A 27233-nucleotide genomic window follows, 5' to 3' on the forward strand; every position below is an offset into this window, starting at 1 on the left:
TAGCTACGATTTCTAAATATTTAGCTAAGACTCTAACTATTTAGCTAAGACTTCTAAATATCTAGCTAAGACTCTAAATATTTAGCTAAGACTCTAACTATTTAGCAACGACTTCTAAATATTTAGCTAATATGCAAATTCACTCTACCGCCCACCGGAAGCACCAAAATAAAAGTTCAAGGAAGCAATCCAAGCCATTAGAAAATAAATGTACCAAGTGCTGTGATGGCGCTGTGGAAGATCCTGTGGCTGACACTGAAGAAGTAGTGCTTTGAAAACCCTAAATTGCGGCCAAAACGGCTCTTCCAATATTCTCCGCTAATTCGTTCGACATTTTCAAAATTCTGCCAGTCTCCTGTAGGAAACAATGGTTGGATCGCTTCCTCAAACTTTTATTTTGGTGCTTTCGGTGGGCAGTAGAGTGAATTTGCATATTAGCTAAATATTTTGAAATCAAAGCTAAATATTTAGAAATCGTTGCTAAATATTTAGTGTCTTAGCTAAATATTTAGAAGTCGTTGCTAAATATTTAGAGTCTTAGCTAAATATTTAGAAATCTTAGCTACATTTTTAGAAATCGTTGCTAAATAGTTAGAGTCTTAGCTAAATATTTAGAGTCTTAGCTAAATATTTAGAAATCATAGCTAAATATTTAGATGTCGTTGCTAAATAGTTAGAGTCTTAGCTAAATATTTAGAAATCATAGCTAAATATTTAGAAGTCGTTGCTAAATAGTTAGAGTCTTAGCTAAATATTTAGGGTCTTAGCTAAATATTTAGAAATCATTGCTAAATATTTAGAGTCTTAGCTAAATATTTAGAAATCGTAGCTAAATATTTAGAAATCGTAGCTAAATATTTAGAAATCGTAGCTAAATATTTAGAAATCATAGCTAAATATTTAGAAGTCGTTGCTAAATATTTAGAGTCCTAGCTAAATATTTAGAAGTCTTAGCTAAATATTTAGAGTCTTAGCTAAATATTTAGAAATCGTTGCTAAATATTTAGATTCTTAGCTAAGTATTTAGAAGTCGTTGCTAAATACTTAGCTAAGAATCTAAATATTTAGCAACGATTTCTAAATATTTAGCTAAGACTCTAAATATTTAGCTAAGACTTCTAAATATTTAGCTAGGACTCTAAATATTTAGCAACGACTTCTAAATATTTAGCTATGATTTCTAAATATTTAGCTACGATTTCTAAATATTTAGCTACGATTTCTAAATATTTAGCTACGATTTCTAAATATTTAGCTAAGACTCTAAATATTTAGCAATGATTTCTAAATATTTAGCTAAGACCCTAAATATTTAGCTAAGACTCTAACTATTTAGCAACGACTTCTAAATATTTAGCTATGATTTCTAAATATTTAGCTAAGACTCTAACTATTTAGCAACGACATCTAAATATTTAGCTATGATTTCTAAATATTTAGCTAAGACTCTAAATATTTAGCTAAGACTCTAACTATTTAGCAACGATTTCTAAAAATGTAGCTAAGATTTCTAAATATTTAGCTAAGACTCTAAATATTTAGCAACGACTTCTAAATATTTAGCTAAGACACTAAATATTTAGCAACGATTTCTAAATATTTAGCTTTGATTTCAAAATATTTAGCTAATATGCAAATTCACTCTACTGCCCACCGAAAGCACCAAAATAAAAGTTTGAGGAAGCGATCCAACCATTGTTTCCTACAGGAGACTGGCAGAATTTTGAAAATGTCGAACGAATTAGCGGAGAATATTGGAAGAGCCGTTTTGGCCGCAATTTAGGGTTTTCAAAGCACTACTTCTTCAGTGTCAGCCACAGGATCTTCCACAGCGCCATCACAGCACTTGGTACATTTATTTTCTAATGGCTTGGATTGCTTCCTTGAACTTTTATTTTGGTGCTTCCGGTGGGCGGTAGAGTGAATTTGCATATTAGCTAAATATTTAGAAGTCGTTGCTAAATATTTAGAGTCTTAGCTAAATATTTAGAGTTGTTGCTAAATATTTAGTTTATAGCCTATATATTTAGCTTTGATTATAAATATTTACAATCTTAGCTAAATATATAGGATCAAAGCTAAATATTTAGAATGTAAGCTAAATGTTTAGAAACGTAGCTAAATATTTAGAATCAGGACATGTATTTTTACCATTTATATATAACATTTAGATAAAACATTCAACATTTAGATATAATATTTAACATTTATATTTGCCAATGAAATTAGCTTACATTTTTATTCACAAAAGTAAATATGACAAAGTCCACAAATATTTCTCTAAATGTGAATAAAAAGTGATTTTTTTAGGGCTAAATGTGGAGAAATGTTGTTGCTATTTGTAGCATGCGCAACTTTACAATCGGCGCCCCATATCCTTGTGCACGCTCATTATTTTCCTTTACGGGATGCTTTGAGAGCTTTTAACAGGTCTTGGGGATTTCCATGTTTTATTTTATTTATCACTCGTTATTATTATGACAGTTTTGTGTATTTATTTTTTGCGGAACGTCATTTCGTGACGCTCCCTTGCTTATGGAGCATGCCATTGCATTGCATTTAGATCAGCGCCGTCCGTCAACTCTTTAAACACAGCTCACATCCATAAACACGTTAATTTGCACTCTTCTTCAGTCTGTTCATATCGTCTCTTGTATTTTAATTCTCATCCAACATTTCCGATATGTCATGCCTACAAAGCGTTGAACGCCGATCCATTCATCATTTATTTGTTTACTCACGACCAGACCAGTGTTTCCTCTCCGGCGTCTTGTCCTCTTCACAGTGTGTGTTTTTTTTGATCGTAGCGGAGTTTTTTGACTTAATGTGATGGCTTCAAACAAAATCAATTAGGTAAGCCATTGCTGAGCGGGTTTAACACGCTATCAAATCAAAACAAAAGGCAGCCGCGGATCCAAAGTCAATTTATAAGCTACATTTCTATTAATAGAAAACTTTTCAGCAAAAACTAAACTCCACAAAATAAAATAAACAAATCAGATCGCTATATCACGTGGCCCTTTGCAGTCAAAAAACTGTTCCGCTTCCCCACTCTCACCCCAAGTGTCTTTAATATCAACTTAAATTACACTGCTGATACGCCGCGGCTCCGCCCCAAAGAGGGAGAAAGTCACCCTAACCATAACCCTAACACAAATCAATTAACAAAAGCTAAAACCAAAATAAACCAGAATAAAAAATAATATAAACAAATAATTCTAAATTCATTAATGTTTGGCTCTATTTTTTAACTGTAAATAATTCATATGGCCATTTAGCCCCAACACAGAGCCTACATACATACATATGTTCATACATACATACATATATTCATACATACATATGTTCATACATACATATGTTCATACATACATATTTATATTCATACATACATACATACAAACATTCATACATACATATGTTCATACATACATATGTTCATACATACATATATTCATACATACATATGTATATTCATACATACATACATACATATATTCATACATACATATGTTCATACATACATTCATACATACATACAAATGTTCATACATATGTTCATACATACGCCTACATATTCATACATACATTCATACATATTCATACATACAAATGTTACAATTCACTTAGCAGACACTTTTATCCAAAGCGACATACATCAGAGAGTAAGTACAACACTAATCCATTCATACACCGCCACCGAAGCAGCGGGAGTAATGCAGGGTTAAGTGTCTTGCCCAAGGACACATCGGACGTGTTGCTCAGCTGGGGATCGAACCCTCGACCTACTGGTTGAAAGGCGACGACTCTACCAACTGAGCATATACATACATACATACATACATACATACATACATACATACATACATACATACATACATAGAGGCGTGGAGGCGTGGTCCTTCAAGCAGGCCGCCAGAGTTCGAATCTGAGCTGTGGCTCCTTTGCCGCGTGTCGTTTCCCTCTCTCCCTGATTTCTTACTCTATCTACTGTCCTGTCTATAAAAAAAAATGCTACTCTAATAAACAAAACAGAAACAACAGAGATTTCTTCATCTATTGTTAGATAAAAGGACAAAGTGAATAGCTGTTGCATTTTCCAAAGAAAAGGGTTTTCTGATAGGTCTACGGTTGTTTTTTAGTACCCTGTTTCTGCTTGTTTTTCGAGAGAAAGACATGAATAATCACAGGAGGAGAGAGTGAGCATGTTTATGATTCAGTAGGATGAAATACAACAAAACACTGTATTACACACACTCCCTGGAAGTCGGAATAGGGAGCCTATTGTTCACTGTTATCTGGGCCTTGTTTGTTTTCTATGGACCATGAGTGACACGGGGCTTTGTGTGTATTCCCATGGCTTGTTTGCTTTAAACGGAACCACGTGTGCTTGTAAGTTGTGACATGGCTAACACGCCCTGCGCTGCAGCAAACCCTGTGGGGCTAAGAAGGACTTTGAAATATTAAACATGCACATCATAAACTCCTCACGGTTATACATGTCTGAAGGCGGATTTGTCACAGCTATTGAAGTTTGCATCTTCATAAACACTGGTTCGGGCAAACATTTTTCCCTGATTATTCATTCGTCTTTTGTGGTTCCTGGGTGTCCTTCACTGGATTCCTCTTGGTCCCGGAGATGTCCATAAACTGTTTTGGATAGTCCTCAGGGAAGCTCTGTTAATGCTGGATAATAAAGTAAATTGTCTTGCCTTAACTTTGTTAGAACATTTTGGAATACAATTGCCTAACAAGATTTCTGGATTTTGTACTTTGAAAAGCTGGATCGCAACACGAAACAAGAACCAGGCATCTGGTTCAAGCTTCAATTCTCTGAAAAAATGAACAGTAGAAAAGTGCCCGCAGAAAACTCACTGGTTTCAATTGATCTACTGTATGTCCTCAAAAGACAAGTGAATCCTTTCAGTGTTTAGCTCCATGGGAGTTGTATTGCCCAAGAGCAAAAACCCAATTGTTAGACAACTAAGCTGAAGATTTAACATAATCACTCTCATCCCTACACATGGGCAGGCATCTTCTCATGCTCATCAACATGAAAACATGACACCAAATATACCACAAAATGCTGTTGTCATCTGTATGAACATGTTTAATGTGTGTGTTTTACAGGTTCAGGTGCACACATTGCTAGAATCTGACATTTTGAGTGATTGCCTGGCGAGGCAGCATCTCCACAGCTCCGCCTCTTCTCACCAAGGAAGCAGCTCACCACTACCCAGTCTAGATGACTTCACAGGTATGCACCAATGAAACAGTAGCAAAAGCAAAGGAAACCTGCCGTCAGTTGCTCAAAACAAAGAAAATTGCTGAAACACCTGGGCTGTTAAACTGTCTCTTTCATTTGCACCCATGGCCTCATTTGCTCCTTTTCCTCTCCCTCCCTTCCCATTCCTTCGATGATAGCTCATCATGCCAGTGTTTACCTTGTCCAATTACCGGGCACTGACTGCGGGCATGTTGGCCCTCTCTCCCCTCGTCCTTCAACTTCTCCAAACCGGTTTTCCAGCCAAACTCTTTTTCTTTCCCTTTCAATGGCTGAACTGAGATCAAGAAGCTGTCAGGTACACTGAGGCTCAGTTGGCAAAGGAGAGGGGAGAGTGTCCAGGAGAGCTGTCCACATCTATTACTTCAGACTACTTGCAGTTTTACCCAGAAGACTTTGAGGGAGAAACCTCAAACGGCACACTGCACTATGTTTATTCAGGGTGAAACAAGTATGTCAGTGTTTCATTTTGAAAATGTCCCAAGAGAACTTTCTCCTTATCAAAAAATGGCCAAACATTTTAGCCTGAAGACAAATTTCCGACTGCTAAGTATATAAACCTGTGTATGTACATTTCTGTATGTATGATGCATTATGGTGACACATGCTATCATCGTCAGCTGCCCTGAAACCTAAAGTCAAAGCCATGTGTTGAAAGTCCTGCTGATTTGAAGCAGGTATTTTTGTTTCTGCTTTAAATTAACGCAAACTAAAAAATATGTCATTATCAAACACTGAACTTCCTGTAGGTGTCAACATCCATTAGCTTCTTTTTGAAGATAGGATACAATTTTCCTTTCTTTATTTTTCAAACCACCACTCTTATAGTTGTTCTTTGCCCTGGTATATGCTTAGTATGTTTAAAACACTTGATATTTCCAAATATTATAGACATTTGTTAAATAGCTGGCTATAGCTTCTGTCTTCTGCTAGCATAGTTCGCTGCATAGCTAACGATTAATCAGCAACGCTTTAGTTTACTGTTGTGCTATAACATGTGTATAATTAGCCCAATTTATTGATGGATCAGCGGAGAAGTACATGACACGAGATTTGTATAAGTTAATCTCTTCTTATAAAACAAGCTGTGACTCTTTAGATTTAAGGGTTTGTAGGTTAGGTGAAGCCCTAGCTAGCTAACATTGGTGGCTAACAACTTAAGCTAAATGACAGACAAGTAGTCACAAACTGTAGCTTTGTGTTTGGCCTTATGTTTTTATAGAAGTTTGAATTTGAAAGGCTGAAAAGATTACTCTATTAATGTAGCAGTTGAATCAACAAATAATTCACACATAACATGTTAGAAGTTTATTAAAAACTCCAGATTTACCCCCTATTTTTAAGAAGTTTGCTTTTTTTGTTTTGTTTTTTGCCAATCATCATGTGTGGTTTTATCATTTTATTTAGACTTTTAAGATGTCACCGGATGTTTGAGAAATTAAAATTGTACTTTCTTAAGATATTTTATTGACTTAAAGATAAAGTGATTCACTGTTAAAAGATTGTCTCGGTCACTGAAGCTTGTTAAACCTTCACTAAGGAGCAACCTTTCAAACTGACATGTGATGTTGGATACTCAAAAGATTTTATTTTAATGATGTTAAACTTTCATAAATCTTTGTCTCTCTTTCAGGTGTGTACTCAAACAGCAGCATCGTCCACAACAGGGGAAATTCAGAGTTTCTTCCTCCATCAGCAGACACTTGCTCCAGGTATCAAGGCCTAGAGGGAAACTTTGACGCCAACAGTCCGATGTCTTCACTTGCAAGCCCGGGGAGCATCAGAGAAGGGTGAGTGTACGATGTAATGTAAGCAGATCAATGAAGTTAAACGTGTTGCATCCAAAAAGTCAATTAGGCTTTTTATTTATCCATGCAGGGAAACATTACTGTAAACACATGGGCTTCTTGAGCAATCCTGCAGTTGAACACGTTCACTCCTTCAAACAGATTTATAAAACGGACTGTGAGTTGTTAAGTGCCGTGTTCATGGGCAACACAGCAGTTGGTACAGCTTTTTCCCCTTTTTCACTCTGCTTCAGGGAATTGCTCTTGTTTCATGGAGTAAGTTCACAATAAAAAAAAAAGGGATAACGCTGTTCAACAATCATTTAAAAATGGCTTTGCCTTTATTTCTTGGAAGTCAGGGTATTTTACTTAACAATGTGCCCACAGGCAAACCTAAATGGTCATTTCATCCAGTACAAAAACATATTTTCCCACTTACCACTTGTGTGTTTGGCAGAGTTTTGAGTTATCTGCTGCTTGGGCTTTTCCTGCCAACACAATACAATGGACCTGAATGAGAATTTGTTTGTATTTGGCAGTTTTCATCCAGAGAAGTTTTCTACGAAAGATAAAAATAGCAAGAACTGACCACAGATTTCTGCTCCTCTTGGCGAAAACTGATCTATTGGTCATTCACTCAAAAATCATTCTTCATTTGATGGATTTTGTATTATTAGTATTTTTTAAACTGCTAGAACCTTTGTTGCTCCTCTTGTCTGGAAAGCACACGCATAAGAATTGGCAGCTTATGCTTGCTGGAATGGACCAGAGACATTATCACCAGTGATGGAGTTTTGGCTTCGTGGTTGCAGTGATTGGGGACTTGGTGGCCACAGAACTTAGTGTTCTGTAAACTGAGACAAATGTTGTCTAGCCCAGTGTAAAAGTAGATGTGAGACTAAAAAGATACAGCTGACAGCCTCTAGGCCTGCAGTCTTTGGATAATATTGCCTCAAATCATTGGTCACTAAAGAACTGCCCGTAAACCAGATTTTATTGGCACAAAAGAAACAACAAAGGCCGTCTGTCCAGTAAAAGAGAGCTGATAAGGGCCAACATAACATTTCTGTGGTTTAATACATGATATAGAATCTTCACATTGTGTATACTGTACATAGTTTCACATGACATTGTCCAGCGTTTCCACAATTTATTTTCAAATGGGCTTTGGATTTTGGCAGAGATGTTAAGATGGGTTCAACCTCAAACTTATAGGTTTAAGTTTGAAGGTTTTTTCTCAGCACAGGGTCCACTGACTGGAAAAGCAGATATCGCCTGACTTTTAAAGCTTTAAGCCTCATCCTATGGTATTCATGCAGTGGACACATTTCCAGTAAGTTAACTTTGTGCTCATGACTTTTTTTGCTAAGGTGTATAAGTGGCATTGTGACCTTATATTGAAAATGTACATTCTGTTATTCAATATAACACTTTATGGGTAAGTTGTCAAACATTCCTTTATCATTTTTGGAAGTTGGTGGATAGTCAGTAGTATATCTTGGTTTGAGATGAGTTTTTTGCCGTAAACTGCTCATGAAGAAAAAATAATAATAATTGATTCCTCTCACTCTCTCTCACTCTGACGTCTCGTCATTAGTGCATGTCTAAACAACATGTTTGCACTTTCCGGCCTGTGTGTTTAGCATGTGTCACAAAGTCAGAGTGAAAAGTTTTAATTTCCCGGATTAGTAAAGTGTTATAAATTTAATAAAATATCTCAAGGACTAATGCATCTGGACTTTTTTTGACATTTCAAAGATGATAACAATGCAAAACTAACCATTATAAGGTTCTTATTTAGGTAAATAATGAGTCACTTTTACAGTTTGCAGCATTTCAAAGCCTCCATCTCCTCCGAGTTTTCAGCCTGAGCTTCCATAAAGTTCTGCACAATCCGTCCATTGACGTCTCTTTATAGCGACTGAGGATGTCATAGAATCCCACGGGTGCCCGCAGTACAGACGGCCAGCCAAAGCCAATACCAGACGAGCACTTGTTTTTCCCCCAAACGACTTAGCGAGACGTTAAACACGTGAAAGTCAATTATCTTTGCTCCACAGCAGAGCAGGCATCAAGCTCTGACCTCATAGCCAGGCGGGTGTTTACTCTGGCCGAGACGAGCCATTTCAACGTCTTTTAATTATTTAATACTTGAGGGATTCAGAGGCCCGCGCTCAGGCATGTCCATCAGCGAGTATTTGTGATGTGCAGTGTTTGTGTATTTTGCGGTAGAGGGGTGTTGGGAAGATGGATTGGCTTTTGGAGCCGCCTGTCTCTCAGAAACTATGATGACTCTCACACAGAAACACTTTATTCAATTTGAAGGAAAGAGAAGAAATGAAGTTTACTTTTCAGAAGCTCCCAGTGACACCGGATCCAAAGAGCCAGTTTAACTGAAATGTTTGGCATGGCCACACATTTTTGTTTTTACTGTATCCCTAACATGCAATAAGTGTACTTAAGTTTCTTTAAGTAGTTGATTGGTAGTGCTTAGATCACATTAAATCTCCATATGTGTTACATACATTTAACATGATCCCCTGTGATCTTTATCACAGAAGTACTCTGGCGTCTTTCCTCTGCCAAAACTGAAAGCAGATCAGTTTAGTGTGCGCAGGCTGGCACCTTTGGAAAACCCACTCATCCCCTCCTCTGATCCAGTCAGAGTTTGCTGCTATTAAAAAGCAGCCATGGATTTAAAGCAAGGTTCCATGATGTATAATATGCATATAAATAAGAGAGCTCATATTCTGCGTGCAGGATTCTTTTCATTCCAGATACGAGAAGGGCAGCTGGCTGTGGTAAGCTAGTATTAAGTACGAGAAAAAAATCAGTGAGCGATGGAGGGGTTTAGACGATAAAATATGATCAGAGGAACAGTTTCCTGAGGTGGTGCTGACAGCCTCTCCCTCATGCGCGGGCCCTCTGTTAAGCTCATGCATCAGGGAACTTTTGGGCATACCGGGCCCACAAAACGACAGATCGACTCAAACATCTCAGCTATGTTGTTGCACTGTCGCAAGAATGTAAGCCGTGGAACAGACGCGGTTGTTTATAGTTAAGGTCAGCTCTGATGATTCTGGGGCCAATGAGGGGGAATCCAGAGAACTGCTGAATTCTTGGGGCTCGCAGTCATCGCGGCACATTCATTTCAACAGTCGTACTATATCAAAGCCTACCATGTTTACATAATCTTATACAAAGCCTGGATTTTATTACCTTGGGAAGCCACAGCCATCTGTAAGTTATATCAGTTTGGGTTTCAAAAAAGTCCTTTTGATTAATTTTGGCTTTTATTGTATTTCTCCTCTGAAAGCAGAGACTGTTAAATTAAATATAATAGCATTTGACATGGGAAATGGGTAATAAAGAGACCTGGGGATGATAAATGATAGATATGTAAAGAAATCTCCAAACATTTCCTTTTTTTATAGCTGTCAGATGCAAATATAGAAGGCGCTCGGGCCGGCAGCCATCAGTGTCTGTGACAAGGCCTGGCTTGTTTATGAAGCCCAGTAAAACCCGTCCAGCAGAAACCAAGGCCATTTGGCTCTCGGGGGACCAATATTCTCCGGTACATCATCCAGGAGAGTTCTCAGGGCGCATGAAATGCTGAGAGCAAGCTCTTTGATGGAGGACGAGGGGGGTTAAATACTGTATTGGGGGGATTTCAGCTGCATATCCTTGGAGAGATATTCAGCTGCCTTTCTTTCTTCTTGTCGACTTGGCTCCACTGACTCATTCGTTTCCACATTGAGTCAGTCTGTTTGCACAGTCAGCACATTCTTTCAGCGTAACGATGGTTACAGCTCCACATAAAGCCCGCCTACATTACCCCCATGAGACAGAAACACTTCCATGTTTAAACTGCTCTGTTTGTGCACGGGTTTAAGTAGTTTGTGTGTGATAACACAGCTGCTGCAACAATGTCAGACAGTTATCAGCATGAATGACTGCAAAATACTTCAGTGACAGCTCGATTAAATACCTACAGTAGATTGGAAACAGTGTTAAACGATTAAATGCAAGTAATAATAACACAGGTATTTTTATAATAATGCGACTAGTCACATATGAATCCTCATGGAGCTTTCATTGTCTTTCACCAACCTTTATAAATAAATAATAATAATAATAACTTATATAAAGATGTTTAAAAGGTGATTTGAAAGACTAAGCAAAGGCAGGAACTTGGGAGGTTAACAGAATAAACATAAAATAGTTCAGCCAAACAGCGAGTAGTCTAAAAATTTCAACAAATCCAAAAACAAAATGCAACAAATGGTCAACAAATTAATTCAGATAGAAGTTATTAAGGGGTTAAAGAAAAAAGATAAACAGCAGATGGTGAACAGAAAGATCTTTCAAAGATTAATAATACATAACGGAAAAAAGAGCAGCAACTCTGATAATGCAAGGAAACAATATGCTGTTGCTATGCTATTGTGAACTGCTTCATTTTAAAAGTGACTCGTTAAGCCACAATATGAAGAGCTGGTGTGAAAAGTGACACACGAAAAGGTAATTACTAAGCTAGTTAGCCGAGCATGCTAACAGAACATCTTCTCTTGTTCAATCTTAGTGTCTGTTTCACCTTTAGAAGCTATAAGGTAAAAGGTAAATGTGGGGGGTGGCAGTAGCCTATTCTTTGGGGATGGGAAGTGATTGGTTGCCTGATCAAGTCCCAGGACGGACCAAAGTATAAAGATTTGTCTGGTAGCTTGAAAGTGCCGGTTCACTTCCTGAGCACAGTCGAGATGCCCTTTGAGCAAGGCACTTAACCCCTAATTGTTCAGGCAATCGTTCATGTGCAGCCCCTCACTCTGTCATCCGTTAATGCTCGTCTGTAGGATCCTGTTTGTTCATCTGTGTGTGTATTCCTGACGTGTGTATGTAGCATGATCGAAAAATAGAAAATGTGAATTTCCAGACAAGTATTTAGACACACCACGCAGCAGTGGGAGCAATTTGGGGTTCAGTGTCAGTGTCAGTTTTGGGGTACTGAATAATTGACTGTATGTCGTCAACAGGAACAGACCAGCATCGTTGTTCATGTCTGATGTCAGCCCGGTGAGCTCCACGTCAGACCAAGCAAACGTCCAGCTGCAGGGCTACGACAAAATCTATGACAAAATCTATAGCCACCAACAAGTACTCTCACAGCAGCAATGTTCTGACAACACAAGTAAGTTTACTGTTACAAGCACGGCATTTACTTCTTACTTTGGTTTTGTCCTTGAAATCCATTGTTCACTCTGTGGTTCTCCAAGGATGTGTGTATGGAGAGGGAAAGGTGGTTCAACCAGCCAGTGACGGAGGCTTTGAACCCACCAGTTACTTCACAAACTCCTCCTCTCACTCTATAGGTAAGACATGACCTTCATACTGTATCTGTAAGAGATCATTGCAATGTATTTGCTTTTCCATCCACTACTGCAAAGCAAATATTAAAAGAAGCTTGTTGTGTTCATGTATGGTACAAACCTGATTTACAATGATTACAACAATAGCTAAATGTCTTCTGAATGAAACTTGTTTTTGTGTTGCATGAAAAGAAGAGTGCTGTCGAATATACGTTAGGGCTGTCAAAGGATTTCAAATATTGATCACGATTACTCTCAAATTTCAAAAGTTAATCACATTTTTAACTGCATGTTTGAAATTCCTTTATTTTGCATTAAAAATAAAAATAGTTGGGCTTTTATTTTGAATTTGTGTATTGTCTTAAGCTGAGGGTTCTTTACGTGTTGTTTGAATTCAACCCAGCTTTTATTTTGAAAAAATGTAAAGCCCTTCTGGTAGATCAAAGGTTACGATATAAACTTAACCAAGGAAATGAAAACAGCTAAAAAAGAACAGTAAAAAAGTTCAATGTTTGATGTAACAAGGTGGATATTACTTTTGGCTCTTTAACTGAGGTATATATATATAAATTCTATGTTTCCTGTCTTCAGGGTTTGACTTGTTGCAGGACCTGCAGGGCCAGGCCGGGGGCGGTTACTTCATGTCTCCCTGCTCAGATGACAGCTTCCTCTTTCAGACAGGAGGTGTCGACCGCTGCCTCAACCAGATCTACTCCATCTACCTGGACTCCTGAAAAACCAAAGAAGTGCATTAGAATTACTCTGAAGACCAAAAGGCAGCATGTGTATGTTGTGGCTGCAGACTATCACACTATACTTTTTATCCTGGGCTGAAGTTGTCAGAATTTTTAAAAAAAACTTAAAAAAAGGGAGTCCTTACAGAACGAGGTGCAAAATTGGCCAAAGGCTTAGCTGTGAACATGGACGGTCAAAGAAGACTTCTGGTCAGTGTATTATTGTTAATAGCAGTGATTTATTTTATTCAGAGATGACCAGCATTTATGACCTGGATAGAATGAGCGATGAACTTTTTTCAATGTTTGATCTATTGAAAAGTCAAGAAGCTTTTTCTCTTGCTCCAGTGTGCTCAACTCTAAGCCTCAAGTCCCCTTAAGATTTAAAAATCTATATTCGTCAGAATGACAAACTCAAATGTGGTATTTCCCTACGGGGGCCTACAAGTAATTTATTTTTTTTTTAAAGAAGAAATATTTTGGTGAACAGAAATTATGATCATTTTTGTTTCAATCGTCTCTAACTTTTTTTTTCATTTTCTTTGGCAAGCAACTTCATTTTAAGGTGTTACAAAGGGAAACGTTCTGAATAATTATGTTATTATGGTTAGAATATTGTATAAAGAAGTCCAAGTAATCAAGGAAGACATTGTTGTTTCAAAAAAAGCAAATGACTTCACTGATGTGCCTCATGATTTTGTGCATTGTAGTTAAAAAGTGGGACATTTTAAATTAAAAAATAAATGAATAACCAGTGCAAGGACGCTTAAACCTGATGACTTAAGACGAGTGCCTTAGTCTGGATCATCTGGACTCAGCTCCTGCATGGTATTAATTTTAAATAAGTTTGTATTGTCAAAGGTTTATGTCAAAGTTGTGTGTTTATCAGCAGGAAACTGACCTTCTAACCAAAGTGCCTTTGAAAAATCACCAACAGCTTGTTCATGACTCCTTTGGTCGTGTGCAGCTGCAGGAAGGTGGAACGTCAAGTAAACTGTAGCAGTGCTGCCACCAAGTGTCTGAAGGACTGTATTGAACGGTACAGTACACTTGGGTATGCAGTGTGTGCTATTGTAATACTCTTGGGACAAACAAACTGACACATAAGACTGAACTAAAACATGTAGTATGTACCTTTTCTGCCAACAAATATGTTTCAATATGTGTAATCAAACAGTGACAGTAGCATAATCTCATTTTTTAATACTGTCTTTTGTCATTTCATCACAATGCCTTTACATTTTTCTATATGTGTCTATCAGTGTTTTTGTATAGTTTTTTTATCAGTGTTATATTCAGTGAGAGGGAGGTGTGCATTGTTTACAATACGTTCTGTGCACTCTTTTCTGTCTCGTCACAGAGACTTTAAGAAAATGACCAACCAGAAAATGTTTACACTGATTTTTGTAGCAATCCAGAGATTTCTTATAAATGTTTTTTTAACAGTGTATATAGACTGTATGAAAGTATACCTGTCTTTTTTATATCTGAATAAAAAAATCTGTTTGTGTATGTTTGTGTTGCTTGTTTTCAGGGCCTCCGGCTTCCTGGATAAATCTAAATCATTCTAAAATATGCAGGAATAGATTGACCGATGCCTTTTTGTTCATTGTATCCCTAAATGAAAAAGCAGTACATTAATCCGGGTGAAAAAGCACAGAGTGTTGACTTCTTCTGATGTTAAATTGTTTCTCGTTTGATTTCAAAGTTAAAAGATCATATTTTAACCCTCTAAGAACGGTTAATTAAAGATTGTATTTTATATTTTATATCCCATTAAAAAATATAAAATCTTGGTAACACTTGAAATTAAGGTCACAATATTCACCAATAACTAGTTGCTCATTAGCACGATAATTAGCAGCATTCTGGCTGCCTATTAGTCATCATTTAATGCTTATTAGTACCTTATTCTAAGTGACCATAGTCTATAGCTAATAGGCCATTAATTTAAGAGATTGTCCTTAATATCCTCCTAATAAGGAAGTTAGGAAGTTGTTGTACATGAATTATGATCTTAATATGATTTTGCTACCTACCTTATAAGGGCCATACTGAGCAAATCAGATTAAGGTCAAAATTCAAATGCAACAACTTCCTAACTTCATAATCATAGTTCTGCTATGCAGTAAAAAGCAACATGTGCATTTTTCTCCTCTTGAGTAGAATAGAGTACCAACCAAACGCAATAACTGGGGCTTTGACATTTGTGCAGAATCACTCTTTTTTTTCAAATGGGGATGGACTTTCATTTATGTAGCCTGAATATCTCTGAAAAGGCCTCCTGTCAGTAGCTTAGAGAAAGAGATCTCATTTCTACGGAGCCCCTGAAGTCCCAAAAAGGAGGGGAAAAAACAAGATATTATACCTAATTATACTATTATGCCTATTTTTACCGAAAATATATTTAACATGTGCACACAAGATTTTGTGTTTTACTTTTTAGGACTTCAGGGGCTCCATACATTTCTGTCTTTGACAAGTTTTTTTTTCATTAAGCCAAAGAAGCAACAGAATTTCAAATCATAATAGTGCACTCTATTTAACTCTAGTTAACTGGAACAAAATCAGAATTTGATAACTTGTTTTTTTTAACTAAAAAGTAAGCCAAGCAGGAGCATGACATTGAAATACCAAAGCAAAACATCACTGTTTGAAGAACAGTGCATTGAAAAGCACGCAGGTCCATGAATCAGCCACCAGAGGGCGCTGCGGCATTGCACTAAAGTTAGTGAGGGTCAATCCGTGACCTGAAGTCGCAGGTGAACGTAGCCTATTTAAACTCAACAATCTGTATGGATAAACTTAATTAACACACACACACACACACACACACACACACACACACACACACACACACACACACGCGCTTACTGGCAGAAGGAAGTTTTTCCACATTCCGCTCGGAGGTAGACACACCCTCTGACCCGCAGGAGGAGGAGGAGGAGGAGGAGGAGGAGAGGTGTGTTCACGCGGGACACTTGATGGGATGCAGAGAGGAGAGAAAGACGCTGCTGCTGATGTTTGGATCCTCAGCAGGTCTGAAGAGCTTTCTAGTAGACACACAGGGCTGTAGCTGACATGAAACACAGAGGTAAGTAAACACATTTTTACAGATTATTTACATCTGGGTATCCTTCATCTCACTCACAAGAAGGTGTCATTAGGGCACATTTAAATAGTCTTGATTATCTTAATAGTGTCGTGCAGTTATGCTTTTACTTGAAGTGATACTCTTATGGTGTTTTTGCTCATCATTAGACAGACACTGTATCTTAAGGTAATGAGCCTAAGACCCCACATAGAACCCCAAAAGTACAGTTATGGAATGTATGGATTTTTTTTTGTAATGAATTATCAATAAATGAACAATACATTTGTAGTAATAAGTAATGTTTCTACACAGAAAACAATAGCAAACTGAGTCTTGTTTTTTTTTTTATTATTTCTACCTTGAATTAGCAATTTTTAGAGATAAAAACTTTAAAAATGAATCTGCCTTTGACCATTTCGATGACAATTAGAACCTCAAATTCACAGAAAATCAGTCAACTGTAAGATTAAGTTCTTTTAAGATGATTTACTATTCTTTAAAAAAAAGACCTCTACACACCTGAACTATGCAGTACAAAGTAAAATTCTTTCAAATTTAAACTATCAAAATTAAGAGAATCTGCCTTTAAATCATCAAGATCCTTGAATTCTTGTCCCTGTAAGATTCCCCCTCTGAGTAACTTCAGCTGCAGTCTCTGTTTAATGTAGGAATATTTTATGATAGGGAGAATGGAGACCCTTATTTCAGAGGAAGCTTCGCTGCCAGAGAGGATGTAGCTGCTCACATTGTTAGCGAGTGAGATCATCCACCATCCCCAGATTTAAACCTCCCTCCTCTCAATGGCCACTCACACCCAGAGAGGAGAGGGTCCAGGAAAAATCCTCCTGTTTGGTTAAAGGGCCTTCACTCACACATTTCATTCCCTGTGAAAGTCAGCCAGTGTCTCTTGTGTTTTGTGTCACCTTAAGATCCAAAGATCAACTTCTGGGTCAATATTAAGAGTGCAGACCTCCGGATGTGAGGTTCTTTAACCTAACAATCAGTCTTCTCTAACCTTTAGACTCCTTCTTTTATCAGACTGAGATGGGAATTTGCCTTCTCAGGCATCATTTTATCTTAACTGGTGACTGTGTGGAATAAGCAGACTTACCTCATCCAAACTTTGCCCCTACAACAGTGTGAAGAATTTGGACTACTGCATCCAAATTTAAGCAAATTATAACCTTCATGCGACCATGCAATTTCCCTTTTCCTCTTCAGATTGATGGAGCTTTGAATTGATGTCCTGTTGATAGTGATCAGTTAGAACAAAAGCTTTTTTACTGCAGCATGCAAATAATCAAAGGAAAGGGGCTATGTACTACAAATAAACGGAGAGCATTACAAAGGGTTAATTCATGTGATAGAATATGAGACCACTTTAACAGAAGTTAGCTGCACCTCCTTATCTGGAAAATATATTTAATGTTATATTCGTCAATAATGTCGAATTAAGCATTATGTTGTGGCTGTTGTTGAGACTCCTCGTGCAAATTCATGATGCAAGCTACATCTCATGCAGGTCAAAGCTGTTTTACATTGAAAAAAAAGCTCTTAAAATTAAAGGTCCTTTGAGAAACTTCACATCTGTGTCGATTTTGGCTTATGCCAGGCGTTAGAATCAGAATCAGAATCAGCAGTTACATCTTATTTCTTTGCTGATCCTATCCTTCCCATGCATATGGGTAGTGTTTGCTGAAAAGTAATTTTATCCAGCTTTTTTAATGGTCAAATATATCAATAATTGTGAGTATTTCCTGTGTAAAATGTAAAAAATGCCTTTTTTTCAGCATGCTTTATCTTGTCTGACACCTACCTTGAGACAGTGGTTAGAGGCAATAAAGATACAATAAAGTCAATAGCAGAGTTGGCCTATTATAGTTCATTCAGGAGAGAAATGTTCCTTGACAGAAATAATTTTGGCGCTTGGACTCTATGGGGTGGGCGATGTGTAGAATGACAATTCTTAGCAACGTCAGAATAGATCCCCCCCATGGAGTCCAGACACTGGTGGTGGTGAAGCTGATGACTTGATGAGACCAGATGGGATAAGAAATGATGGATGATGATTCTGCGAGATGGCGGTGTTGGGGAGGTGGAGGGGTGCACGAAACATCAGCATGAAGGGACTAAGGGAGAGAAATAACCATATTTAAAAGGGGAGCAGTACGATGATAGGTTGAAAATAAGGGCGGAACACCATGCCATTGGTTAGATGAGTACCGCTGACGAGACAGCTGATTAACCAATGACAGCCCCCAGAAGATGACAGATCAAGAATGACAGCGGAAACGAGAGTAAGCGTGCAATAAAAAAAAGATGAATGAGAAAAGACAGTTATAGAGTCTTCCTTACTGAACTTACGCTAGAGCTTCATTTAATCTTGTTGGAATTATTATGAGTGATATCAACAGAAAAGTTGACAATATGTCATTGTTGTGTTTGTAACTTGTCTCTGCTGCCCCCTTTAGGCAAAAAAAAGAAAAAGTAATAGCTGGTTTAAGAGCAGTTACCCTTGGTTACCTTTTACTAGCATGAAAGCTGAAACTCTCTGTTTCATCCCTCAGTGGAGACCTCAAACTTTCACCCTTTACAACTCACTCATGGACATTTTTTTTTTAAAACTTGTCTAGTTAGCATGCAAATGTTATCAGCAAGCCTGACAGAGCTGCTAGCGGGTTAATCTATAATGTAACATTAAAAGAAAAAGCTTAAAACTTGAGATTTTTATTAACTAGGCTTACCAAAAAAAGAAAAACAGCATCTTAGTGTCATCGTTTCGTTAGCATGCTCATGTTAGCATGTAGCCAAAAGTACAGAAATAGTGCAGCCTAGCTGTTAGCAGATTCATATTTAACATTTCAAGTAAAGCTAAGCTCAAGACATTAAAGAACAGAAGGCTGTAGTTGAGGTTGTCAACTAAACACAGGTTCATTTTACAACAACAAGATATGGTTTAGTCACTTTTTCATACCAAAAAAAAAGAACGATATGGAAATTTAGCAGAAGAAACACAATTAGACATTTTCTATTTTTTCAGTCCCATTTAATGTCCTACAGCGACTTAACCACACTCAGGTACTTCTATGTTGTTTATGTTGCACATAATATTTTTTTCCTATATTGATTTCTTCTATTTTTAATGTCTCCATTGATTCTTTTTTAGGTCCAGATACAAATACAGCTATTTTGTTGCTTTATTTCATCTGTATCAAAAGTCTAAAAACTAAAGATATCCAGTTTTTGCATATGGTTATGAAAAAAAAAAACTTTTTAGAATAAGGAACAATGTTTTTTAGCTCTTTGGTTTTGACGACGTCTTGTCAAACTTTGTTCAAGAATATGATATTTTGCTGCCCATCTCTGCTGGACTCGGTACGCTGTTGCTTCAGCTGTGGTTAGAAAGTGCCCTGTTTTAATGAGAGGGTGAAGGGAGGTTTTATTGTTTTATTGGGACTTTTGGATTATAACATTTGAGCTCCAGTTAGTAACACTGGTCCAGTTTAAACCCTCCACTGGTGATGAACTGTGGTTGTTGGGAAGTAAGCACATTGCCCCTCCTATAAGAGCAGCTTTGAGCTCTATTGTGGTGGGTGAGGAAGTCTGACTTCATAGCCAAACACGCTCCCTATCCCTCTTGCCCTGTCTCTTCCTGCCTGTTTCACATGTCAGACTTTGTTATTGTTTAAACACATCCCTCGTTTTTGTCGACCACACATGCTTTGATTTTCGAGCAGCAACACAAAGTATACAGGAGTTTAAGGTATGGACCAGCAATTACTTCTTTTAAGTCATAAAGAGGAGGATTCTCCAAATTTTGTCGTGTCACGAACTCCCAACTAGACTTAGTCATAGAGGGGTAATTTCTACAACTAAAAATTACAGGGAAATTTCATAGCTGCACATTATTTTTATGGACCTTGTTAAACCTTGTCAGGATCATTTATTCTATATTCACTTGTGTGTTTATGCTGTCTGCTGTTTGTTGTGTTGTATCATGTTAAAGCATCTTGGTTGCTAAATCTGGCACCACATATAAAAACATAAAAATACTGAAAGGGACAAATTGTGCTTGTTGTGACATTTGTGCAATAGACTTAGCCAAATTAGCTTTATAATATGATAAAATGCTATATTTTTGCCTCAATGTTTATGTACATTGAGGCAAAAATATATTTGTCCCAAATGCAATGCAATTACTGGAGCTCCAATACATTGTCTTTGGGAGTGTTGGGAAAAATTCAATCATTTTGGAAGGCAATATTTGGAGAAATAAGCATGATGATAAGACAGGCCCACTCTTATGCCAACTAGGAACTATACCCAACCCCTTGAAGCGACATAAGTGGAGATACTGTATACTGGTTTTTTAAAAGAATATTGGAGAAATCTCTGAACCCCTACTTATAAAATGCACTTTGGCATGAATATGACAGAATGGGCTTCAGGATTGTTTTGTTAATGTACAACAGCATTGTTTATCACATTTGTACAACTGGCTTGATAAGTGTTATAGGAACTGCAGTGCAAATACTTTGTTAAAGTGTACTGAGCTGTTATATATATATATATATATATATATATAAATTAATAATAGTGAAGCATCCTACTTTTTAATTCTGAAATAAATATTTTATTTACTTTTTAACCAGAAAAGAAAGATTGAAATCAGGTTATTGAGATTATCAGGGGTATGATTGAATCTTTTAGTCCCTTTTCAAAATACAGTTAGCATAATGTTAATTTTTTTTCAATGACTTTTTCCAATTAGCAGGTTTTTTATTATATTGACGTCTGTACATCACATTTATTGGGAGGATACAATGTAGACTTGTGAAAAAGGCCTTAGCTTTATCTTTGAATAGTGTTTGTTTATACCTCCCATCTGTCTGTTAGCCTTTAGATGAAAGTCTTACTAGCATCTGTTTCCTCTCCAACAGCCAAACACTGAACTCCTGATCCCTACTGACCTGTTACCATGCCAACTCTCACAATCCTCACAGCAACCTGAGTCCTTTGAGAAGTTGTTAGGTTTACGAGCACATTAACATCTGTGAGGGATACGCTCAGTTAGCAGGTGGGTAAGGCTCTTGAGGAAGAAGTGAGAAAACCATTGTAGTAATATGATGAAGCTTTATATTTGTGTTTTTCTGTTTCAGAGATGGTTAGCCAGTGGGTCCCCCTTCTGATTTCCATGTTGCTGTTGAGGATGGGACTTGTGGGTGGATGTGTGTGTCCAGCAGCCACCATTTTGTCCCAGTTTCCCTCTGAGGTTCCCGCTGACGTCTGTTGCTTGAACTTCTCTGGCTCCACTTTCAGCCACGTGCACTGGACTGTGTTTACAAATGATACAAACATACAGACACTGGATCTCTCCTCCTGTAATATCAGTTCTGTTAATACTACTGGCAGGGATACCTCATCTTTGCAGAAGGTATACTTAGGTCATAATAAACTAAAAGACTTACCAAGGGAGTTTCTTGCCAATCAGCCATACCTGACGAAGCTGGATCTGAGTGGGAACTTGATTCGGCAGCTTCCTGAAGGTTTTCTCCAGAACTCAGAGAATCTCCAGAAGCTGTATCTGCAAGGAAACCAGCTCCACCACCTCCCAGGCTCCATGCTGCAGAAGCCCAGCCTGCAGACACTTGTTCTGGATGGGAACCCCTGGGACTGCTCCTGCCTGTTACTCGAAGGCTTGGAGGAAGGCAGGAAGGTTAACAGGACCACTAAGTTTGAAGATCTAGTGGGGAACTTGACCTGCGTGTCTCCGAGACATCTTGCTGGCATGACTGTCTTGTCTGTAAAACTAGCTGACGTGTGCCGGCCAGCTGGTCTCACCGCGCTCTTCATCGTGCTCCCTCTTCTCATCCTCTCCGCTCTGATTCTTTGCTGGTGCTGTGGGAGGAAGAGGAAGAAAAAAGCGACACCTATAAGCAACTCCAAAAAGAGAGCTTCCAGTTCAAGTAGCAATGGCCAAAAGCATCACAAAAAGCAACAACCTGTGGTTACAGTGCAGAGTAAAGATGGACTCTGCAGAAATGAGGGGATCCTGAAGAACCAGCTGCTGCTACGCCCGGCATCCACCCTCTTGGGAAGCACCAGGGACATTTACGAAGAGGTGGTGATTAAACTAGGCTCAGTGGAGTCTCTTCACAAAGAACGCTCATGTTGTTCCTCCACAGAGGGGAAGCAGGGTCCACAGGAGCCTGATGGGGTCAGTAAGACAGAGCTGGACACAGTCAGTGTGACGGAGGTGATGAAAGACTCAGCAGACAGAGAGAAGGCTTACATGACTCAGTCAACTGAATACTACAGCCTGGTGCCGGGCATTGAACTGGAGGACTCGGATCACGGGGAGTATGAGAACGTCAGTCTCTCATGACACCATCTTAAGGGAATTCGTTTTTTTGTTTTGTTTTTTGGATGAGAATTAGATAAGAACATATGGACCAATTTTGTTCGTTTGAATCCACCACAAGGGGATGAACAGGTTTTACATGAACACAACCATTTTTCTGACGGAGTCAGTTGTTATTTGTTAATAAGTAGTAAAAGACTTTGTATTTTCATCCATGCATTTCTCACTGGCCTGAGCGAGGCCTGAATATTTAAAGCTTGTGAGATAACTGCTAACTGTAACACTTGTCAGTGACAACAGTTGTCTAACCTTTTTTTAAATGTCTTGTTTACTTCCGCCTGACATTTTGAGTCATTCACCATCTGTCGATTCATTTCACTCATCAAAAAGGGGGGGCATTCAGCTGAGCTACATAGCTTACTCCTAAGGTAGCATCAGGCTAACTCAGCAGGTGGGACATCATGTGTTTGAAATGAATTTGTAAAATCAAGTCTTGTCTCATAAACTGCCTGTAAACCATCTCTTGGAGCCTATTCTGACAGTAGAGATAAAGAAGTTGAACAAGCTAATTAGCTAGGATGTTGTCCTCTATTGAACTCCCTTTTCCTTATAGGTTAGCACCGCAGCAGCAGCTAGCTAAATCACATTGGCCTTTTACTGTATAAGGCAGGTATTCAACTTTGAATATGACCAGACTTGCACATTATCCCTGCACTAACCCTTATGCTAGGATAAGTTTACTATCTCTTGGCTCCAACTTTATCCTTAACTCACAAAAGCGGTGTACTTATCTTGTTATCTTATTCTCAGTAAGAACCTTAAAAGCATGTTTCCCCAAATATCAAATGATTCCCTTAAATGGACCAAAGGGAGACACTGTGTGTTTAAGTGTGTGTGTTAGTGGTGTGTTTGTGTGTATGTGTTATCTACTGATACAAGGATAGCATGGTCCAACCACTGTAGTATCACAATGTAAGAGGAAGTGATTTAATACGGAGCTTTTCCTGTGGGACCTGAGGAACGCAGTGACGGCTTGAAAGGGAGGCACTTCTTTTTCTCTCTCTGGAAAAGCTATTTTAAAGACAAATGCAAAAAGGGCATTTTTTTCTATTTATGCTGCACTCAGTGCAAATGTACTCTCAACAATGTTTTCACGTCCATAACCATGAACCACACATTTTAATGACTACCTGTTTTAGGTCAAGCAAGCTTTTGTATCTGCTCGTTTACCTCACCCAAGTGCAATTGTTAAATGCATTCCAGTTTGACGTGTTACTTATTATGCTAAAAACAGGATGCTCTGGATCAAACTCACCTTATGCTGCACATCCAGAAATGTAAGTGCTGAAACAATGACTAATCCCATTGCCATGCTTGTTGTTAATTCAACATGAAATGTGGATAGTAAAACCAAGATGAGAAGTATCAAATGATGTCATTGTTAAACAAGGGTTAAGGACATATGCTTGTTAGTGCACTACATCACATGCTTAATTGTGCATAGGTTTGAAAATACCAGCGTGGTCAGACTAATGCTGGTGAATGCAGATGTCAGATAAAGAAAATCTCTGCTTGTTCAGCAGACAGAAAGGACAATGCACTAAAGGCCATAGAGGAGATGCAAGTTGTAGACACTTGATCATTATCTAAGACAATGAAAAGAGACTTAACATCTCCCTCTTGCTGGCTCTGAATGTTAAGTTGTTTGTGTTCAGTGAGAGAGGGTGCAGCTTTGAGGGTGGGGACCTTCCTGTGAGTTTAAATAACTGAGGTGTTGTTTCCAGACAAGAGTTTCACATACTTTCCATCAAAGCTTTATTCATTTATCTTGTAAAGTTCACTACTTTCCAAATGCAAAAAAAAAAACCCTGAGGCCACAATACAAACAAAAAAAACCCTGAGGCCACAAACAAATACAACAAGTTGTATTTTGTACAACTCCTGCACTCACATTGTATTATTAAAAGCATGTTTGCTTCATTTGTGTATCTCTAGCTACATTATATAGGCTCTGATGTTTAATTGTTGTTGTTACAACTGAGATTCCCTGTTTTGCTCACCACATGAGCAGTTTACAATGAAAACAGTAACATTTATATTTTTTATATGGCAAAGAAGAGGCAACTAAAGCAAGCTTCTTGTTTCTACTCAGTCACATATGCTTAAATTACTGGCAGATTTCATGAGCTGTGCAGGCTAAGTTAGCTGAAAACACTTTCTCAGGCTGGCTTTTCAACATTGAAAAATATATTTTTTAATTAAGATGAATTGTTAGCTAGCTATAACATACAGCTAAAAAAGTATGCTATGTTATGTTAGCTTATACGTACATTAGGCCTACATGTTGATATCTATAGTGTAGCCTATATTTTACTTAAACCAATACAGAGGCTTTTATTAGTAGCCTAATGTTTTCCAGAAACATAAGCCATAAGAACTGCTAACAAGCTTAGCTGTAACCCCACACACTAATGTATGAAGTTGTCGATACACTTTTGAGGGAGAAATTCTACTCTAGCTGTTTAAGCTAGTTAGCAGAAAATGCTAATGCCAGAAGAACGCCTTTAAAGCAGTTTTACTTTTGTTTGTGTTTTTGGTTTAAAAAAGGCCAAAGAAAAAAGAAACCATCCTACAAAATCTTTAGATACAAAATATTTCTCCTTCTTTAGCATCAAATACATTTGGAAAAAAAATACTTGACTCCAAAATGGGTTGAGCTAAGGCTTTTTAAGCGGGCATAATACATTCTTCCTCTTTACTTCAACATTAATTTTACATTGATTAAAAGTTGATATATAGTATGAAAACGGCTGTGAAACAAATTTTAGAAATTAGGAACTATTCAAATTTAAAAAGTTGTAACTGGTTGTGTCAATGGTTAAAAATAGAATAATCATCCAATGAGTTTTATACATTTCAGACCAAAAGTTCAGACTACTGCTGTAACATAGTAGGGTGAATTAGCCAAATGTGGGACACTGCCTAATGTGGGACACCTAAGCTCAGGTGGGTGTAGGTCTTCCTACAACAAATGAAAGTCAATAAAACTAAGGGTTAACACAAGTTGTGATATCATGTGATCAAAATAACATGACTTCTCAAATGTCCAATCAGAGATTAGAATGATACAAGCTTCAAATATGAAGTACACAGCATAAAGACCACCCAAAGGTCAGGGACATACTGTTTAGACAAACTTAATGTTAAGGATATACATTTCTTATAAATAAAACAATCCTACTTTTTATTATCTGGATGTTTTTATGATATGCTTGTTCATCAAAAAATATTATATTTTGTTTTAAATAAATTCTATAATTGTTATTTTCAATTAAAATTCCCTTTGTCCCACTTTAGGAAACATGTTTCCTAAAGTGGGACAGTATGACTTGCCTAATGTGGGACAGTTTTTTGCATTCAAATATGCTTATTATGATTGTATGCGTTTCCTGTTTAGTGGAGCTATTTGTTGACTTATTGGTCGTTTTTCCCTGCTGAATGACATATTTTTAAGAAACCTTAGTACATCTCTGGTGAAGATATGATTAAATTGGTTATGTTGCATATTTCTATGTGGAAAAACCCAGTTTTGAAGACTTGTCGATCAATTAATCAACTAGTCAACAAAATAGTATTGGTGTTAGTTGGCTAAGAATTTATTTTATTCAGGACAAACGTATGGAATAGAAAATATTTTAACATTTTAACATAGTAACATTGCAATTCTTTAAATAAATTAATGCATAAAATGTTCATTACATTCTGCTTTCTCTGTATGTCAGATATGGTGATATAATAGCCTATTGTCTTTCTACTAAATGCATCAAAACTATTATTGTCCTTTTTTAGTGTTTTGTAACACCAATATCATTGTAAGTGGTAAAATTACAGAACACTGGATTGCACATTTTAGACTTGAGTGTGACAGACTTGAGAGGTTTTCATACTTGAAATAAGGTGATTTAGGCCTTTTAACATAGACTTTTCAGTGTCCCACATTTAGAACAGCACTGTCCCACATTAGGAAATGCAGATTGTCCGAGACAATTTGGCACGACACACAAAGACTACTGATGTGTATACTATTTCTTTAATGAGTGTGCTAACTGGATTTTCTCTTTGGGTTTGATTAGGGGACATCCAGGGGATTTCAGAGTGGTACTGGGTGTGGATTTAATGTATAGCTTCATGTTGCAATACATCCTAGAAGTCTTAAATGCAAAAATTGTCCAACATTAGGCGAATTCACCCTAGGTATTAGCATAAATATTACTTCTTTGTGAAACAAAATGGGTATAAAGTGTTGTACCTCTCAAAGCACTGATTTCAACATGTTTATACAGACAGGTGCACTATTCAATTGTTTTTTATACAAAAATATGATAATTGTTGAACAACAATAAATGTGTTTGATTGATATGTCTGCCTCAAGATTGTGTTCAATGATGATTTGATGACAAACAAAACTTAAACTATGTCATTAGCTCTCTGTATTTTTGGACAACTTGCTCTAGATCTTTTCATTCAAGGTTTTTTTGCAGCCCCCTTCAGCTCTTTCTGCCCCGACAATGACCCAGTGTGGCCTCAGCCACCTGAAATCCCTCTTTTCT

At 37.5% G+C, this 27233-nt stretch overlaps 2 protein-coding genes across 3 annotated transcripts in view; both read left to right on the top strand.

The window, feature by feature from the left end:
* The window catches only part of LOC110000894 (zinc finger protein GLIS1), a 52433-nt gene extending 37753 nt beyond the window's left edge, over positions 1-14680 (top strand). Inside the window, exons 5-9 of the mRNA XM_020656265.3 lie at positions 5131-5257; positions 6918-7074; positions 12102-12256; positions 12342-12437; positions 13026-14680. Coding sequence (XP_020511921.1) covers positions 5131-5257; positions 6918-7074; positions 12102-12256; positions 12342-12437; positions 13026-13168 — 678 coding nt within the window. The 3' untranslated portion in view covers positions 13169-14680. The remainder of the gene's footprint in view (positions 1-5130; positions 5258-6917; positions 7075-12101; positions 12257-12341; positions 12438-13025) is intronic.
* A 1404-nt stretch (positions 14681-16084) lies between these two features.
* On the top strand, positions 16085-27042 carry si:ch211-106k21.5 (leucine-rich repeat-containing protein 26). Of its 2 annotated transcripts, XM_020656269.3 has the most exons (3): positions 16088-16262; positions 21203-21339; positions 21422-27042. In XM_020656269.3, exon 3 carries the CDS (start codon positions 21424-21426, stop codon positions 22645-22647), a length of 1224 nt encoding a protein of 407 aa, XP_020511925.1. In that variant the 5' UTR covers positions 16088-16262; positions 21203-21339; positions 21422-21423; the 3' UTR covers positions 22648-27042. The 2 variants fall into 2 exon arrangements, with proteins under 2 accessions (XP_020511924.1, XP_020511925.1); XM_020656268.3 differs by lacking the exon at positions 21203-21339 and having other exon boundaries at positions 16085-16262.
* Positions 27043-27233: the final 191 nt, after the last annotated feature.

The sequence above is a fragment of the Labrus bergylta genome, chromosome 4 (genome assembly GCF_963930695.1).
Source record: "Labrus bergylta chromosome 4, fLabBer1.1, whole genome shotgun sequence".
In the NCBI taxonomy this organism is placed as follows: Eukaryota; Metazoa; Chordata; class Actinopteri; order Labriformes; family Labridae; genus Labrus; species Labrus bergylta.